This window comes from Ascaphus truei, chromosome 5 (genome assembly GCF_040206685.1).
Source record: "Ascaphus truei isolate aAscTru1 chromosome 5, aAscTru1.hap1, whole genome shotgun sequence".
Classification (NCBI taxonomy): Eukaryota; Metazoa; Chordata; class Amphibia; order Anura; family Ascaphidae; genus Ascaphus; species Ascaphus truei.
This window is the reverse complement of record NC_134487.1, coordinates 132,599,274-132,617,830: the sequence shown is the minus strand read 5'-3', so window position 1 is coordinate 132,617,830 and position 18,557 is coordinate 132,599,274. Positions and strand designations below refer to the sequence as shown.

At 44.5% G+C, this 18,557-nt stretch overlaps 1 protein-coding gene across 1 annotated transcript in view; it reads left to right on the top strand.

The window, feature by feature from the left end:
* The window catches only part of CFAP43 (cilia and flagella associated protein 43), a 127,229-nt gene that overhangs the window by 66,880 nt on the left and 41,792 nt on the right, over positions 1-18,557 (top strand). The window contains exons 13-19 of the mRNA XM_075600874.1: positions 995-1,150; positions 1,279-1,448; positions 6,118-6,273; positions 7,291-7,421; positions 7,597-7,756; positions 9,085-9,180; positions 11,960-12,037. Of these exons, the coding sequence (XP_075456989.1) occupies positions 995-1,150; positions 1,279-1,448; positions 6,118-6,273; positions 7,291-7,421; positions 7,597-7,756; positions 9,085-9,180; positions 11,960-12,037 (947 nt within the window). The remainder of the gene's footprint in view (positions 1-994; positions 1,151-1,278; positions 1,449-6,117; positions 6,274-7,290; positions 7,422-7,596; positions 7,757-9,084; positions 9,181-11,959; positions 12,038-18,557) is intronic.

Sequence of the window (18,557 nt, the reverse complement as noted above, 5' to 3'; positions counted from 1 at the left end):
ACCCCCTAGTGCTCTGCCCGCATTCTCCACCATATGTGACAAACGGCTTACTCCGGGGCTCCGTCGTTTGTCCGGGACTGTTTAGAACACGGTCTTTTAGGGTAGGTTAAATGATGAGGCGTCACGTACTGTTCCTTTAAACAGGCTATGCCTGGTTTATTCAGTCCCAGGCACTGAGACTGCCACAGTGCATACAACAGAAAACAGATCAAAACAAAAGCTGCTCACCTGAGCGATAACTTAACTTAGATATCCCTGACTCAGGGTTGGAAGTGGCTTTTCCACTTCCAACATCAAAACATGGTACTTTTGCAGTCTTACACAAATGAACAGAAAGATTGAACCTGTTTGGGGAAGAGGCTTCTCCCCTCTGTAGTTCAGCAGCCTTCCAGCCTCCTGGCTCTTGTGGGGAGACCAGAGCAAACAGGAAATCAGTCTTTCATACCTGATTCCTAATTAGCATGACAGGAGACAGAAATCAGGCAGCAGACAAACTCTGGTCTGGATCTCTCATCCCTCAGTTCCAGCGCTTGCCAAACTGTGGGATGGAGTGTATGTATTATAAGGCTGCACTCCCAGGCCAAACAGGATAGAAACTGTCTAGTATCCTGGGAGCCCTATATACGGAATTTATTACCATCCCCTGGTTTCTGTCACAATATATATGTATATATATATATATGTATATATATATATGTATATATATATATATATGTATATATATATATATATATGTATATATATATATATGTATATATATATATATGTATATATATATATATATGTATATATATATATATGTATATATATATATATGTATATATATATATATATATATATATATATATATATATATATATATATATATATAATAAAAACTAAAAAGGGCTGTGGCCTTGATTCACTAAGTAATCTCATGTACACAGTAATAAGTACCCAGTAATCTTTATTAACATTCAACTGCAAAGTCATACAATCTCATCTTGTTTTACAGTCGTTGATGGAGACATTATGTCCTTGTCAACATGGAGCTCCAAGGATACAAAGCAAATCAAAGCTATGGCTCTTGTCTGCTCCACAGGAGAGAAAACAGAAGAGGAAGGAGGGACAAAACTGGGAATGTTTTCTCTGACACCACACATCTTATCAAGTAAATGTTGTACATTTCATTGTTGCAAAGTATCACTGACAACGGTCTGGGGGGCCAAAGGAGTTCCTTTATCTTTTACTAGAAAAGTTTCTGTAGTAATAGTCTTTTATTATCTTCTGATTTTCTAGGTCCTGCTCAATACGTTGATGAAAGAGGGATGCTTAAAGATGGCCTGATCCAGAAGCATCATTACGAAGTGGAACACCCTCTGTTTCATGCAGTTATGGGAAGCAATGCCAACACCGTCATTGGTTACTGCAGCTATTTGCCGTTCATGTACAAATTTGTGCTCCCAAAGGTATGTCTGTTCTGCATTGAATGCATTTGATACAACAATGGGGGAAAGGGAAGGGGATGAAGACCCTCGCATCAGCCTATAATAAAGTGAGATAAACAACGGTGCAATAAGGGGAGAGAACAGGATGATTACTAGAGAACAAAGACACCCTCAGGGCAGCACTCGTTGTATGTGAAAATGTAATGATGATAAACTTAAAATTAAAATGCTTTAATTATGTTAGTTAAAATAAGTGTCAAAATCGTTGAAATAAATGAACAACTGACAGTGGTAAAACAACACACAAAACAGACAGAAATACACAATACTTAAACTGAAATCTAGGGGGGAAAGGTAGAGATCCTACCTATCTGCTGATTAGCAGTGATGAACAATCATTAACTGAATAGTTAGACCCCTGGTTCAGCAATAACAAGGTTAAAAAGCCTGTAAAATAGATACAGGTGACGGTGGACTGACCATGCAAAGGTATATGCCAAAAATGCTATGCAAAATATGCAGTAATTGAGTGAAAGCTCACTAGTGATGGTTTAGTACAGCCGCAATAGGCTAAAATGTGGAAATGACTCTGGTCGTGGAGGATCCCTAAATGCAGGGTTAATCAACCCTAACTGTAGGTTGGTAGAAATGGTAATCTAAGTGTTAATGAACAGTGTGCACAGGAGCTCACAAAGTGCGGTACTTAGCTCGGGGCACGGATCTGGTCCGTATCCAGTTATAGCCCCCTAGTTCAAATGTGCCGTTGAAACACGCTTATTAAAGCCTCACACCACACAGAAAACAATAATAGTCTTGGCAAAAACACAGAAATTGAATGCATTTGAATTTGAACTTCCAGGGACATTATCTCATTATCTCTCTCGTCAATAATAATAATAATAATAAATGCAGCAGTTGCTTACCTTTAGCGCAATGTAATTATCAAAGCTGCCGATCGACCCGTTCTCGCGTGATCGATTGGCAAAGATCCTGCTTTCCAGGGCACCCAATATGGCCGCCTATTTCAAAAGAGGAAGTGCTGTGCTTTTTGAAATGGTTGTTATAGTAACCCAAGGAAGCTTAAAACATTAAAACGCGTTAAAAAGAGCATAAAGAGTTGGAACGAATGCAGTACGTTTTATCTAATACTACACAACTCCTTTATGGGAAAAAAACCACCCCTAGGATTTAGAAGATAATGCTGCTACCGTGTGCGCACGCGCGTCGATGATAATTGACCGCGGGAGGCTGACGTTGATACAGTTGAGACGCGCGCGCACACGGCTGCGAGCGGTGGTGCGACAGATCAGAGCAAATACAAGAATTTTTTATTTTCGCGCTGCTGCCGAGTCACATGACACTGTGAGCCAATCATAGCGCTGCCTAACGCTGTGACGTCCGAGCCACGCCTACTAGCCGTACTCGTCACCGCTGACAACATACAAACGTAACGTGCGCGCCACGTGCAGGCGCACTATATTACAGCCCTTAGTGTGGCAGGTCTGTGCTTCGCAAATGCTTCAATACCCCTTGACTGTAATCGCACTCACATTTAGTACCGGTAGATATAAAACAAGCATATATTGTGAGTTTGCAAGGTAGAAATCGCAGCAACAGGCGATCCAGCTCAGCTGGACTCATATAGTGTTGCCTGGTCAGAGTCAATAAGTGCTATTAAATATATATGTAGTTATATTCTGTATGTTTAACATCAGTGAATTGGAGGATTGTAATTATTGATGTTGGGGTACCAGAAGTACATAGGGATTTGTGATGATTGTCCGTTAACCATTTTACTGCTAGAGTGGTAAAGAGATGGTTTAGAATCGTTCACAGGTGTCTCCAGCAAGGATAATCCCTTTAATTTCTGGGGAGGGGGAAACATATTGTAAACAATTTAACATTTTTACTGGTGTTCTCAAACACACATAATTAAGGTTAAAGCAAACATAGGTTTCTCTTCATCTGGGCCTGTGAATGTTGAAGTGTTTCCTCTAACTTGAGATGTGTGAAACCTTTGCACAGGCTCACAAAACCTTAATATACTGTGGACTTTCTACGATCACAAAAACTTTTGCCTCGTCATCAACAAGAATTTCCATCACATTTTCTGGAGGGTACTATACTCACCAAAATTTACAGTAAATAGTTTTTAAGCTTGACCAATATTTGTGATTGACGACTAATTATTTACTGTAAATTCTAGTGGCAAAAATGCCCTCTTTAGAAAATGTTATGCAAATACCATAAATAGGACAGAAGCAAACAGTATCACAGGCAGTAAATGCTTGATGATGATGATTGATTACTGACTGACCTTACACAGTGACAGCGAGGGAGAGGATCATAGTGGACAACAGGCCTCAACCACTTTGAATGTGCAAAGGCACCTGCCACCTACTCTTATCCAGGGATAATATCAGAGCAAGATCACTCCAAAATTCGGTGCTCAAAAGTATCTCACCAGTCTTAGAACAGAGGAACAGTTCTGCTGTATGTTTAAAAGTTATTACTCTCAGTGAGAGTCAGTTACTCACGGCTTGGTGACAGGCTGATTAGTGGAGAGAGTCACGATGTTTTAGATCTTGTGGACCTATTAGTGAACCGCTCCGTATCTCTTATCCGGATGCAAATCTCGACTGGCCCATCACTTAAGGCATCGATGACGTCGAGTGCAGGGTCTCAGCGCCCTTCCCCCACCCCACCGCTTGTCACTCCGTTTGGCAGCGGTCTCAGGAACTCAGCGTCTCCGCCTGTAGGGAATCCTGACGGGACTCCCAGCCTCTCTCTCCGGTCAGTCTGACGTCACCTCTTGCCGGGTAGATAGTGATACATAGTATGGCAGCCTGTAGCCTGGATTCTCAAACAGCACGCAAATCCTCTGCTCTGCGTGCTCCCTGGTAAATAGGAACCAGTATGCAACAACTCCCAGACAGGGAAGAACCGGTGCACAGCCTCAGTCGTGGGATAAGTAATTCAAAAGGATTAATTCATATTAAAAACATGGACAGAAAAAGTACTGATGCAGTCACTCTTAGATGCAGAGTGACTGCATCAGTACTTTTTCTGTCCATGTTTTTAATATGAATAAATCCTTTTGAATTTATCCCATGACTGACGCTGTGCACTGGTTCTTCCCTGTCTGGGAGTTGTTGCATACTCTTATCCAGGCCCAGATGGACCTCACTAGTTTTACCTACTGAATGATTGGACTGGAGGAGCAGGGCCGGCGTTGTGGCTGTGCAGTCTGTGCCACTGCACCGAGCCCCGCTGTTACAGAGTTTCCGCGGTCTCCCCCACAACAATTAAACTGAATGCGGGGCCTCTGTAACGCTCTCTTACCTTCTCCTGCCAGCATCTTGTCTCCTCCCGGCATCTCCCCCTGCATGGTCCCATCATTATGGCTCCGCGACGTCAAATAGTGTCACGTTGCTATGACAATGGGGCGCCATTTGACATCGCGGAGCCATAATGATGGGACCATGCAGGGGTTGATGCCGGGAGGAGGGGAGATGCAGATGGTGCCAGAGAAAGTAAGAACCGAGGCCCCGTACATGTCACTGCACAGAGTCCCGCAAACTTCCCAGCCGGCCCTGTGGAGGAGGATAGATATAGACTAATAATTCAGAACATGCCTCTGTCTCATCTTCTATGTATGCAAGCAGTGTACTAAGGCAGGCTGGCAGGGCTTAGCACTACCGGTTACAGTTGTTGCCATGCCCTGCCAGCCTGCCTTAGTACACTGCTTGTACTGCTCAAAGAATCTAATAGTTCTCTCACAAGCAGGAATGGGTGGTTACCTACCTCTAGCTCCACTTAAGTACATTTGGCAGAAATTGCTATATTTTGGAGGAAAATGGCAAACATTTTTGCATAATAATCTTCGCAAACATTTGCAAATGTCCATATTTCTGACAATATTTGAGAGACATTCGCACATTTTTACCTCTAACCTCAGGCCAGTCTGTCTATGCCAGGGAAGCAATATGATATAAGGGAGAGAGAAACTTTCCCAGTGCAAGCTCCTGTTAAACACAGTCACATCCCATCAATCAAACCATGTCTACAACCAGACTAACTTTTTTTTTTAAATATTTAAAAATGCTTATGTCTGATTTTTGTAAAAACAATTTGTCAGTTACCCACATTTAACCCTCTAAACATTTTATTGCGATTGATTAATTTTGGTTCTACGAGGGACTGCTCCTCAAAATAATGTGGGTAATTCTTTAGGTTTACTCCCAAGAGCTAACAACACAGTTATTATCTTTCATTTTGTTATCCAATAATGAAGTGTGTCCTATCTATCTATCTATCTATCTATCTATCTATCTATCTATCTATCTATCTATCTATCTATCTATCTATCTGACAAGTACAAGTTCTAATGAGGTATTTTTACAATAAAATTACGTTATAGTGGTTTAAGGGAGTAATTATACACTGCATTCTCAAAATTGATGGTTTAGACCGTTTTGGGTCAGAAACCTTTATTGACACCAATACAGGTTTTTGACCGAAAAGGGCCAGGTTGGCCACTTTGGAGCATATAGAATTACCCCCAGAAGCCCAGATTCACTAAAGGGTGCTACGTTTTAGCACGTCTGACTCTCATTCATTTGAGTGGGAGTTAAGTGAATCTGGGCCTGTTGTCTGATGTATTTAGTGAATGGAGACCATTTATCCCCAGGAAGCCTCTGGTGATCTCGTGACCGTTTTGACTGCAGAGAAGAAGGTGCGAGGAAGCCAACTTGGACCTGGGTTTCTTTGCTTGTCACCCCACCACAAGTGGATGGCAGTATCAGCAAGAGATGGCATTTTATATATTCAAGATACGGTTACCATGGTAAATACTCTTCAGCTTAATGTGTTTTCAGCCTTAACATTATTTCTTTAGTGGAATAGCAATTTTGTTTACATATATATATATTTTGAGCAAAATGAGAAATAACGAAAAAAGGGTGTTAAAAATGACAGAAGTCCATCTTAACTCTCAGAAGATATAGGAAAAAGGAGCAGGTAAACAACATTCCAACACGAAGACACAATATATGTGTTTTCTATTAAAAAGTATGTTTCGTTTAATACATGACAGGCAAAGTAAGATGGAAACCTCATAAAGGCACAAGGTTCTATTTTTCGACTACACGGGGTAAGATGTGTCGTGTAACCTGCTTCCTGCAGTGGGCCCTCTGCTCCCAATGGTTCATGCAGTCTCAGCATATTTGGCACGTGTGTTTATAGCTACTGGTTATTAAACCCTCCATACATATGTCTAATCCTCTTTTAAATCCATTTAAACCAATGCAGTGCTCTGTGATAATACGAGTTTTGCGCATATTGAAGATGTAACTACCTGACATGGAGTTTGGCTATTTTCTTGTTGTGGCCACAGAGTGGTAGTATTGTGACTGATGTTGAAACCTCATTTGATCTTTTTATTGAATTCTAATTTTTGTTGATTAACTACACATTAAATAAGCTATGGTGGTTAAACAAAGTGTCAAAAACCATCCACCGTACAGCATTTTGGCAAATGGTATGCAAAGTGCTCATTTGCATGTCATTTCCTAGAATCGCTGGCTGCAGTGGATTTATTGTATAGTTAATAGTGAAAAGCAGGGCTGTAGACCTGACTGAGACATATGAATGTGCTCACAAATGATATTTGTATTTGCTGTTGATTAACTAAATGTCTTCATGCAGATCCCAAATCCTAGTATCCATAAACGCTGCATGCAATAATGCCACCTTTCTAGAAACATGCCAGGAATATGTTTATACACATAACTGTGATTATCTCCTCTGTATAGGAGAGGCTTGCAAGTTACATTTGGTAATGTCAAACTTCTTTTATTACCAGGAAGGCTTTGCACAGGTCTATTGCCATTCCTTCCAGACTGGGGGTATCCGCTCCCTGGCCTTTTCTTTGGATGGACAGACCATTGTTACCACCGGGATAGGCGATGGCACACTAGTGTGCCTGAAATGGAAGTGAGTCCTGCTTTACAAATAAGGGAATATCTTAATTGAATGCATAATATTGTTATTATTATTATATATTTATTCTATTAAATGTGTTACTGCTGTTATTTCCCTGTGGTGCTAGAAGGAACTGCACCTATACACACTACAAGTAGAAATGGTATCAAATCTGTTGTGTTTACAGATCCACTGGAAAAAGCAGACAGAATGCAGCTGTAGAGTACGGGATCGCCCTCTCAGTTGCACTTGAAGCTCCAATTTGTAAAGAAGATCATACTTTAAAGAAAATGTCATTATGGACATTAGAAGCAAACTCCCAAGTCCCACACAAGCAAGAAGCAGAGGTTCACATTGTTTTCTTGTAACTAAATCTATTGTATCTAGTCTATCTTTATTTTCAATTGGGTATTTCTTGGTGTATGCAAAATCCTCAGGTTTATTTTGTCTGTTCTTCTCTACAAAAATCCATTACATTCATTTGTTGGGCTGCTTTTAATTCACAGGTTAATATTTAGGGGCTGATGATTATATATAATCTGAAGCATCATCATCTAAAAACTCCCTTATTAATCAACAGGAGCTTTCATCCAATCCATTTTGGGCTACATAGCATTAGCCCCTTAGAACACAGTTTTTTTTTAAACTTTTCTATGGTTAAGGAACCCTATAATTAAATTCGGACATTCTGTGGAACCCCAACCCTCACTAATAGCGAGTCTGAGATCAGATGCACTGTAAGGAACCCCAACCCTCTGTAATAGCATGTCTGAGATCAGATGCACTGTAAGGAACCCCAACCCTCTCTAAAAGCGCATCTGACATCAGATGCATTGTAAATTCTTCTGTATATGGTACAATTTTCAAATGACCTTGAAAAGTGCAGGGAACCCATTAGGGATGCCTGGGGAACCCAAGGATTCATAGAACCCCAGCTGAAAAAACTGTCCTAGAGACTGTAGTTCTAGGAAGGTATATTGATCCTGGAGAAAAGTAGATTACATGTACAGTAGGTTGTGATTACTTTCAGTGGACCAACATTAGGGTTTCTTATAGATGAAGTTTTAGTGTTCAGAGCTTTCAAGTGCACAAAAGGTCACAAAAGTGCACTTGAAGAAGAAAACCTACAGTACAAGGTTTCGAAAGCTCTGAACATTATAACGTCATTTATTAAATACTCTGTCCACTAAAAGGTATCTTATCCTGCATCACTTTCCCTTAGACACTGGGATATACTGCCATTTTTAATAACATGAACGTAAAACATAAAAGACCAAGAATTTTGTTAGTTTAAGGTTTTTTTTGTGTGAAAATGTTTACAGATTCTAAGCATTATACATGCAAAAAGGCTGAAGGTAAATCATTAAAATATGGAATCTGTAGTTTAGTTGGTACCCATGTGGATGTATTTTGTCACGGTTTAATTCTCATAATAGGGAATCCTGCAATAGTCTACTAACACTATACAAGGTGGCACCAACCTCAGCACAGACAAGAAACTTCATTAACAACGCTCTCATATTTGACCCAACCAAATTAACTTTGAATTCTGTGATGGTGCAAATATAAAGTCAAACTCTGATGTGGCTGTCCTACACTGCTTTTTGTTTTGTTATGAGCATTAAATGTCTAAACCAGTCATTTTAACTAGATGTCTCTTGTTTCATATATTTAGGACAGGAAGTTAAGTGTGGAGTTAACTGAACAAGATGACAGTATTTTATCAGTCGCTTCTGATGATGCTACCTGGCTCGATCAGAAACTAGATGAGGTGCGTGTGTGATATATATATATATATATATATATTATTTTTTTTATTTATTGCTGGCATTTGTCAGTGTGGCCCCCACAATGTCTTCTGTGCTAGGGTGCCCCCAGTAACAAATAGATTTTTGTGCCACAGCTCTAGGAAAACGTAGTTGGGTTGCATCCGTAACTGTCCAATAAATGAAAATAGATATAGATTGATATCTATTAATGTATATTTGGTGGGGTGGATCTGCTGATAGAAATACGCCATAAAGGAGAGAGATTTTACATGTGAGCCTGTTCATTTATCAAGGTGCGTCACCCTACTGTATTTCATTAAGGTGCTTGCATTTGACACAGGTACCAGCGGAAGAAGTATTAAATGAAAGGGTGATCTACATCTGGGTGCATTTTTTCATGAGCAAGCAAAAGAAAAAATACATCGAATAATTGAGGAAATTTATATTTCTACTTGCATAGCAACACCTATGATGCATTGCTGTGCAGAATAGATTTGAATACCGGGAATTATAATAATATACTGGCATGAATCTACCAGGCACAAAAGTAAATGGAATCTCTTCCCCGTAGAACTTGGTCCATACACCTTCGTCACCATGGAGACAATGGTAGATGAAGGCAGAGCTTATTATCCCCAGAAATAATTCATTTAGAATTGTTGGCATTTTCTTTACATTAATGATAAATAAATACATTGGATTTATCAGATGTTCTAACTCCCCCCCAAAAATGATCGACCTATTCACTAAGGCCATATCGCCGCACTAAATCAGTGACAAGGGGCTTCTTACAGCGGTGATTTGTTGCTGTTATTTTTAATGCAGCTTATGCAAATACGTCATTAACGCCAAATTACTTATTCACATGCTATTCACTAAACACTGATATCTGGCAGGCTCTTGCCGATTTTTACAAACAACAAAACAAAGCGCAAAACGCTCATCGTGAAGTAGTAAAAAACAGTGTTTATAAAATTGGTAGTTCAAGGTTAAGCGTACATCAGGTAAGATTTAAACAGGCACATGAAGCTACACCGTAGCTGTTACCAATAACTGCACCCGGGAACTGCAAAGGATTCTCCCATCAAGGATCTCACTTCCTCTCCCGCACGATCAGCTGGGGTAAAGCAGCCGCCACAGTACCAGTATGTACGTGTGTTGACGCAGTCTCAGAGTCCAGCTTATTGCGTCAATGCGCCCGGTGGAGCCAGAGAGTAATCGGCTCAATCCTGTGAGGCAGCGTGCATCATCCTGTCTCCACATCTCACTGCGCGTCCGCGTAGGTTGATGATATCACGGCGCATGCGCCGAAGGAGGCAAATCAATCTTGTAGCTTAAAGCATGCGATTCAAAGGCACACGCTACTGATAAACCTCAACTCAAAATAGATATAAATAAAAGGTTGAGTGGTATCTTTCCAACGCGTTTCGTAGCTCTATGGGCCACTTCTTCATGGAAACTGAAGATACAAAACGCGTTGGAAAGATACCACTCAACCTTTTATTTATATCTATTTTGAGTTGAGGTTTATCAGTAGCGTGTGCCTTTGAATCACATGCTTTAAGCTACAAGATTGATTTGCCACCTTCGGCGCATGCGCCGTGACGTCATCAACCAACGCGGACGCGCAGTGAGGTGTGGAGACAGGATGATGCACGCTGCCTCACAGGATTGAGCCGATTACTCTCTGGCTCCACCGGGCGCATTGACGCAATAAGCTGGACTCTGAGACTGCGTCAACACACGTACATACTGGTACTGTGGCGGCTGCTTTACCCCAGCTGATCGTGCGGGAGAGGAAGTGAGATCCTTGATGGGAGAATCCTTTGCAGTTCCCGGTCGCAGTTATTGGTAACAGCTACGGTGTAGCTTCATGTGCCTGTTTAAATCTTACCTGATGTACGCTTAACCTTGAACTACGTATTTTATAAACACTGTTTTTTACTACTTCACGATGATCGTTTTGCGCTTTGTTTTGTTTTGTTGTTTGTAGATTTCAGGGTCTTGGGCTACCCTTTACTCAGCAGCAGACGCTCTTCTATATTGGTAACACCAGTTTATTTGTACCACTTATCAACCACAATATTGGTTCTTTGGGTGTGTGATATATATCTAATTAATTAACATCACGTGTACACTTACATAGAGGTTTATTTTCTTTTGCGCACTTGTTTGTTTCTATTTCTATTGCCGATTTTTACCTAGGCCTATCTCACCTATGTATATAATATATAATAGCCACCACATACATAGGCAAAATAGGACTACACAAATTGCCACGCTTTGCATACTATAAGAGGCTGGTAAGCCATTTCTTGGCAAACCCTTACTATTGACTAGGGGTTAACCCCCCACATGCTTCCCTCCATGTAGCCTAGCCACCTGCCATGGGTATCTACCCGCTTTAGCAACCCAAACAACCTTCACCTCACCCCCAACACACCTAAGAACCGCCCATCTTTATGAATGACAATTCGCCAAAACTGGGTATCGACCATAGGCCATTGAAAACCTGCAAATAAAAAGACCATACCACATACCACATGATAAAAATAAACAAAGTGGTCATTTTCCCTTCAGTGAGGCTACCTAGGCTAGTGAAGAATTACTCTTTGATGGTATGAAGGTGATATGTTGATTTAAAGTAATACATTATATTTGCTCAATGATTGTAAGGGAAATATTACAATACTCAATCAATGTAAGGAGACGGGTTCCTCAAATAATACTGTAACATTAGTATTCATCTTCATGTAACGCACTCACTTATTTTATTAAAAGGCTGTAAAGAAAGAAACACAGAAGTATACGAACCAGAAGAAAAGTTTGAAAAATGGCATAAAAGAACTGCGAACAACTGTGAGTAACTCCTCAATTACCAAGAACAGGAAACCTCTGTACATTTGCATGATTCCTGTATACACAAGGCATGCGGGGCCATATATACTATGCAGTCTTCTGCCGCAGGGCACGCTCCAGCGCTGATAGACACCTTCCAGTTGATTTAAGTCAATGAACTGTGGTGTCTTCCAGCATCATCAGAAGGTGTCTTATAGCAGAAGACTGCTTAGTAAATGTGGGCCACACTGCCTCGGTTATAAGTGAATGCAACTTTTCATAGAACAAATACTTTAAAAAAAAAGCTTTTACTACTAAACATCATATATAACCAGATGCTGATATTGAAATGGCGGTTTCAGTACAACTGAACAACACAACATATCTTTTTGTACACTTTTATCGTGAATGGTTGTTGGTCAATTGATTATCTTAATCTTAAAGCTGCAGTTCAGGCAATATCCTGCATGTTTTTTTTTTTTTTTTTTTAATAAATCAGTTCTGTAGTAAGAAAAAATACTTGTAGCATTTTCTGTTTTAAAAAAAACAACTTTGAAAGACCAATTTTCTTGTATTCTATTTTAACAACCATTTACTAAGGCACTGCCCCTTCATGGCCTGTCACAAGCCCTGGCACACCCCTTTGTGAGCCCTGACCTCCCTCTTTCTAAACGTGCACTAGCATGAGTGTCTTGTTAGTTCCTGGTCACATCCTCATAGTACATTCAAAGAAGCTGGAGAAAAGAGATCAGTCATGCATAGCAGCTCGGATAGGTGATTTCAAACTTATTTTAATTTAATTTATTGTTTATTCCATTCATTGAACGTTTATATAATGTAAAATTGTAATAATTCCATTTACAGCTGCAACCCTTTTATCCCATCCGCCTCTAAGTGATCTGGAGGGGTACACTCCTTTGCTGGTTACACAGGGGTTTTGGTGCTGAACCTGCAGGTAACAGGAGGGCTGAGGCTCCGCGGTGGTGTGGGGAGAGCCAGGACAGGGACAGGGGATCAGACAGGTTACCTGGGTTGGATCATTCTCTGGGTGGTAGCAGCGCCTCCAGCCAGTAGGGATCCTCTGGGATCTTCAGAGGAGGGACCCCCACTGACACTCCTCATTCACCAAAGACAGGGATTCCACACAGCAGTATCTCTTTCTTGTTGATCTTTATTCAGCAGAGCAGCATACAGCATGATACACAGCATTGTCTCTCTGCATGCATAGGCCCTGCTCAGCTCTCTCTCTCTCTCTTCCTGCTCATAGCAGCATAATTCCCCTCCCTCCTTATCCAGGTGGGGGTAAGAGGGAGAGAACTCTTCTCTGTACTTCTCTCTCTGAAGTCTCCAATCCTCAGACTAACTCACTAACTGATTTCACTAACTGATAACTTAATTTAGGAGGTGTGTCTCAATTTGGACATCTCAGGGGAGTGTCTCTAACGTTGAATCATTACAAGACAAAGTCGGATACAGATTGGCCCACACACAGCAGGGGGTGTTACAACCAATATCCACCCCTTTGATTGACAAACCTCATGTGCAAGGCCCGCCCTTGAATATGGCTACATATTCAAAGTTGAATACACAAACAGGCTTTTTGAAGGAATTAACCTTTCCATTGCCTGTTCTAACAGGACTGACAGAGGAAAAGCCCAGAACAAGAAGTAACTGCTGGAAGGCCATGTTACATTCTCCCTCTGGTAAAACCCCAACCGTCCCGGCTTGGGACTACAGAAGGTATAACCTTACCTCGCTGGGCAACACTTGTAATTTCAACATAAGCTGAAATGCATCCCTGTACATTTAAGCTAACAGGACCGACATAACACTGTATATCACAGATACATGATACAACATGACACACAGTGAATGAACAGAACATTTACTACCTCTGTAGTAAGAGAAAATGCATTAATAGAGAATTAATTAATTAATAATAATGAGCGGGGTCAGGCTTCCTGACCAGTTTACCATTGTCATCAGGTACTTTCACAGAATAGCACCTGCGTTTACCATATTCTGAGATATACTCCACCCTGTCTAGGTAGATATCTCGGCCTATCATCCATAATTTTAGAAGTTGTGGAGCTCTATCTAGATCCACATAAGGGGGATCTCTTGCATAGGTCCCAAGGTGGGCAATTATGGCCTCTTTCACCCACTCTAGGCGGTGAGTTTCTACAGTTCTCATCAATTTCTCAGGAAGATATGGAAACTCATATCCCATCTTCCTGAACCTGTGCACTATTACTCGCGCTGCACGGCTAAACGTTATTAGGCCCCTATCAGTGGCAGTGCCAGGTAGCACCCAGAACAGAGGACCATCCACATAGGGGTTCCTTCTGCCTCCTCTCTAAAAGGAGACAGTACATTTTCAGAATTTGCTTAGCACATCCCCTCATCATCAGAATCCCCCCACTGAACAACACCCTCCAAAAGTGACACAGGCATATTGGACAATACATCATAGTGTTCATTTGGAGCCACGGGACTCACTGGTGTTAAAGTCCTGGGGGTCAGGGGTCGTATCTTGGGACTGGTGACTGAAAGGGAAGGCAGGCAGAAGGGGCAGATGACTCAGGGACTGGGGCCGCCGGTGGCAAGGGGGCCTCACCAAAGTCTCGAGGGGGCTAATTCAGTGAACTCTCCCCGGAAGGAGCAATGGCACAGTCCTGAGTGAAGTTCAATTTGTCCCTCCCTTTGGCCTTAACGTAGCGGGCTACAGCCAGCTCTTGGGCCTGGTGAGCGTTTCGGGATTCCTTCTGCTCCCTGCATGGCAGGAGGAAAGGATCATTCAGAATGGTAGCACTCACCGGAGCGGCCTGGATATCTCTTGAGCTCACCCGGCCGGGTGACTCAGCGGCCTTCTCATCTCCCGGTGGTGGAGCAGCAACGGTAGCAGAGTGGATGCAGTCATCAGGGGTGGTGCCGGCACTTCTCCCATCAGTGGACTCTGCAACAGCATCAAGTCATAGTGGCGTTCCGCAGCTCGCATGTAGGAGAGAGCGCGAGCACGGCCTCGCACATCTCCTGCTGGCGCCGCAGGTACAGCTCCGCAGCTTTCTGGGCTTGATCCCAGCGGGGATCTGAAGATAGAACAAGCGACTCACCGCCATCGGCAGCAGCAAGTCTGTTCACAGTAACATCGGGTACGTGGGAGGTATCGGCCGATACCTCTGGGGTGGCTGGAACAGCAGGCTCGACGGAGGGTTCCTCCCTGTCGGAGCGGCTTACCGGAGCGGCAGTAGAACGCACCTCACAGTATGGGCGTGAGGCGGTACCGCATGTCTCGGCAGGCAGATCACTCAGCTCCACTGGCACAGGCGCAGACGGCTCCGGAGCTGGAGGATCAGGTATTCTGTTGAATGCGGTTACCCAGGCAGTGGGCCCAAGCAGGGAACCTTCCTTCCGGCCGCCATGCCGGATGATGGGGAGGTCCATGCTTGACCTGGATGAGGGGTAAGTCGACACCACTTGTAGATCTGGGTAAAAGAGTTCATACACCATTGCGATGTAATGGTGTGCAGCGTCGTCAGCAGATGCTTGAGTCAACTGGGACAACTTACGCACCAAGGTGTATAAGGTGCGCAGTTCCCCAGTGCTCATTGCAAGGTCTTGTTCAGTGGGGCCATCTGTCCTAGCCCGCAGATAAGGTACACCACAAGCGGAGCAACTTCCCAGCAGCTGAAGGGAGCCGCCTGGGCAGTTACATAACGGGCAGATCCCGAGCAGTTGGTTCTCAAGGGAGTCCCTAATGACTAGGACTCCTCCGGTCAATTCATGGAACTGTCCTTGATTCTCCATAGGTGTAGGCAGCAGACAACAGTAAAGGCACGACTGCTGTCTCTGAAGTGCACTTGTATCTGGCTCCTCACTTCCTGTGTGCTCCTTCAAGGCACACCCAGCTCCTCCCCCTGGTAATCAGTATAGTCCAATCCAGAGCAAGCAAAGAGGGAGGGATTTCAGTGGTTCTCGATGTTTCTGCAAACTGTAGGTCAGCAAAAGCTTGCAAGTGAAGATAGCTTTTGCAGAAAAGCACATGGCTTCCCTGGTAAGGCGGGAAGCGCCATTTTGAGGTAAATAAGAGTCCATGCGGCCCCCAGTGATCTGGAGCCCCCATTTTAAACGCACAAAGTCCATCACCACACGGTCTCCTTGAGAGTAAAACCACCATCCCGTGAGGACTTGTGAGACAGGCATGACCCACTTTCTTCCATAAGGGGCCACGCAAAGTAAAGCACAATTTTCCTTTTCTTGCAGAGTACCACGCGCCCTGGGGTAGCTTCAGGGGGCGCCTCCCGAACCATTACAGCAATAGTCCTGTTATTGCCTGGGTGCACAGGGGTCTCTGATCTCACCGCAGAGGCCCTGTCCCCATCTCGCCATGACCACGTTGGGGGTTACAGAAAGGTATCCACACCCCCCAGATCCATAGCCCCCTAGGGGGTCGCCCTAACTGCAGTGCCAGGATGGGCTTGCAGGCTCCCTGGTGTAGCTTCAGGGACCCGATATTCCCCATCCTTTTCCGGGTTACTCAGTATAGGCAGGGTACCACGCTCCCTGAGCCATAGCCCCCTCAGGGAGTCGCCCCAAACCTATTCCGCCAGGCGGGCGTGTATGCGGGTATCCACACTCCCTGGCCATAGCCGTCCAGGGAGTCCGCCCCACAGGCTGGTGACTATATGTGGGTCACCACGCTCCCTGGCACATAGCCACCAAGGAATTGCCCCACATAGAACATGTCCATTTCGGGGTGAGCCCCTCCCTGGGGAAGCTTCAGGGAGAGATCCCCTCTCTGGAAAGTCTGTGAGCTGCTGCAAAGTTCTCTGACACCGCTGTGTGGTTCACCTGCTTCTGAAAACCTGTCCCGTTGGTAAAACCTGTCCTTTCCTGGGGAGCAGTTCATCTCAGCAGCGCCTCCAACTGTAACCCTTTTATCCCATCCGCCTCTAAGTGATCTGGAGGGGTACACTCCTTTGCTGGTTACACAGGGGTTTTGGTGCTGAACCTGCAGGTAACGGGAGGACTGAGGCTCCGCGGTGGTGTGGGGATAGCCAGGACAGGGACAGGGGTTGAGACAGGTTACCTGGGTTGGATCATTCTCTGGGTGGTAGCAGCGCCTCCAGCCAGTAGGGATCCTCTGGGATGTTCAAAGGAGGGACCCCCCACTGACACTCATTCACCAAAGACAGGGATTCCACACAGCAGTATCTCTTTCTTGTTGATCTTTATTCAGCAGAGCAGCATACAGCATAATACACAGCATTGTCTCTCTGCATGCATAGGCCCTGCTCAGCTCTCTCTCTCTCTCTTCCTGCTCATAGCAGCATAATTCCCCTCCCTCCTTACCCAGGTGGGGGTAAGAGGGAGAGAACTCTTCTCTGTACTTCTCTCTCTGAAGTCTCCAATCCTCAGACTAACTCACTAACTGATTTCACTAACTGATAACTTAATTTAGGAGGTGTGTCTCAATTTGGACATCTCAGGGGAGTGTCTCTAACGTTGAATCATTACAAGACAAAGTCGGATACAGATTGGCCCACACACAGCAAGGGGCGTTCCAACCAATATCCAATCCTTTGATTGACAGCCTCATGTTGCAAAGCCTGCCCTTGAATATGGCTACATATTCAAAGCTGAATACACAAACAGGCTTTTTGAAGGAATTAACCTTTCCACTGCCTGTTCTAACAGGACTGGCTGAGGAAAAGCCCAGAACAAGAAGTAACTGCCGGAAGGCCATGTTACATAGCAAATGTGTATATGTGAATATTATTTAGATGTATACGTATGTTATTGAAATGTGGAGTGAGTGTGTAAGTAAATACACACACAATACACTTCCACTGCATCTATATATAATAAAAGTGAATGTTGTGAGTCTGGTGCTAGATGCGGAGAATCTGATTGGTCCTCAGCCTCTGGCCTCAGATTGGTGCCTCTATGACGTCACCCAACCGCCACTCTCTTCTCACCCGCAGAGAGACACACCCCTCCCCCCCCCACACACACACACACACACCCCACCCCCCACCATCACCGCCCTGCACCTGCTCCCGGATGGAGGGGAAGCGCGGCCCTCACCGCCCCGGCTCCCGGACGGAGGGGAGGCGCGGCCCTCACTGCCCCGGCTCCCGGACAGAGAGGAAGCGTGGCGCGGCCCTCACCCTCACCGCCCTGCACCGGCTCCCGGACGGAGGGGAAGCGCGGCGCGGCCCTCACCCTCACCACCCTGGCTCCCGGACGGAGGGGAGGCGCGGCCCTCACTGCCCCGGCTCCCGGACAGAGAGGAAGCGTGGCGCGGCCCTCACCCTCACCGCCCTGCACCGGCTCCCGGACGGAGGGGAAGCGCGGCGCGGCCCTCACCCTCACCACCCTGGCTCCCGGACGGAGGGGAAGCGCGGCCCACACCCTCACCACCCTGCACCGGCTCACGGACGGAGGGGAAGCGCGGCGCGGCCCTCACCCTCACCGCCCTGCACCGGCTCACGGACGGCGCGGCGCGGCACTCACCCTCGCCCTTGCCCTCTTGCCCCAG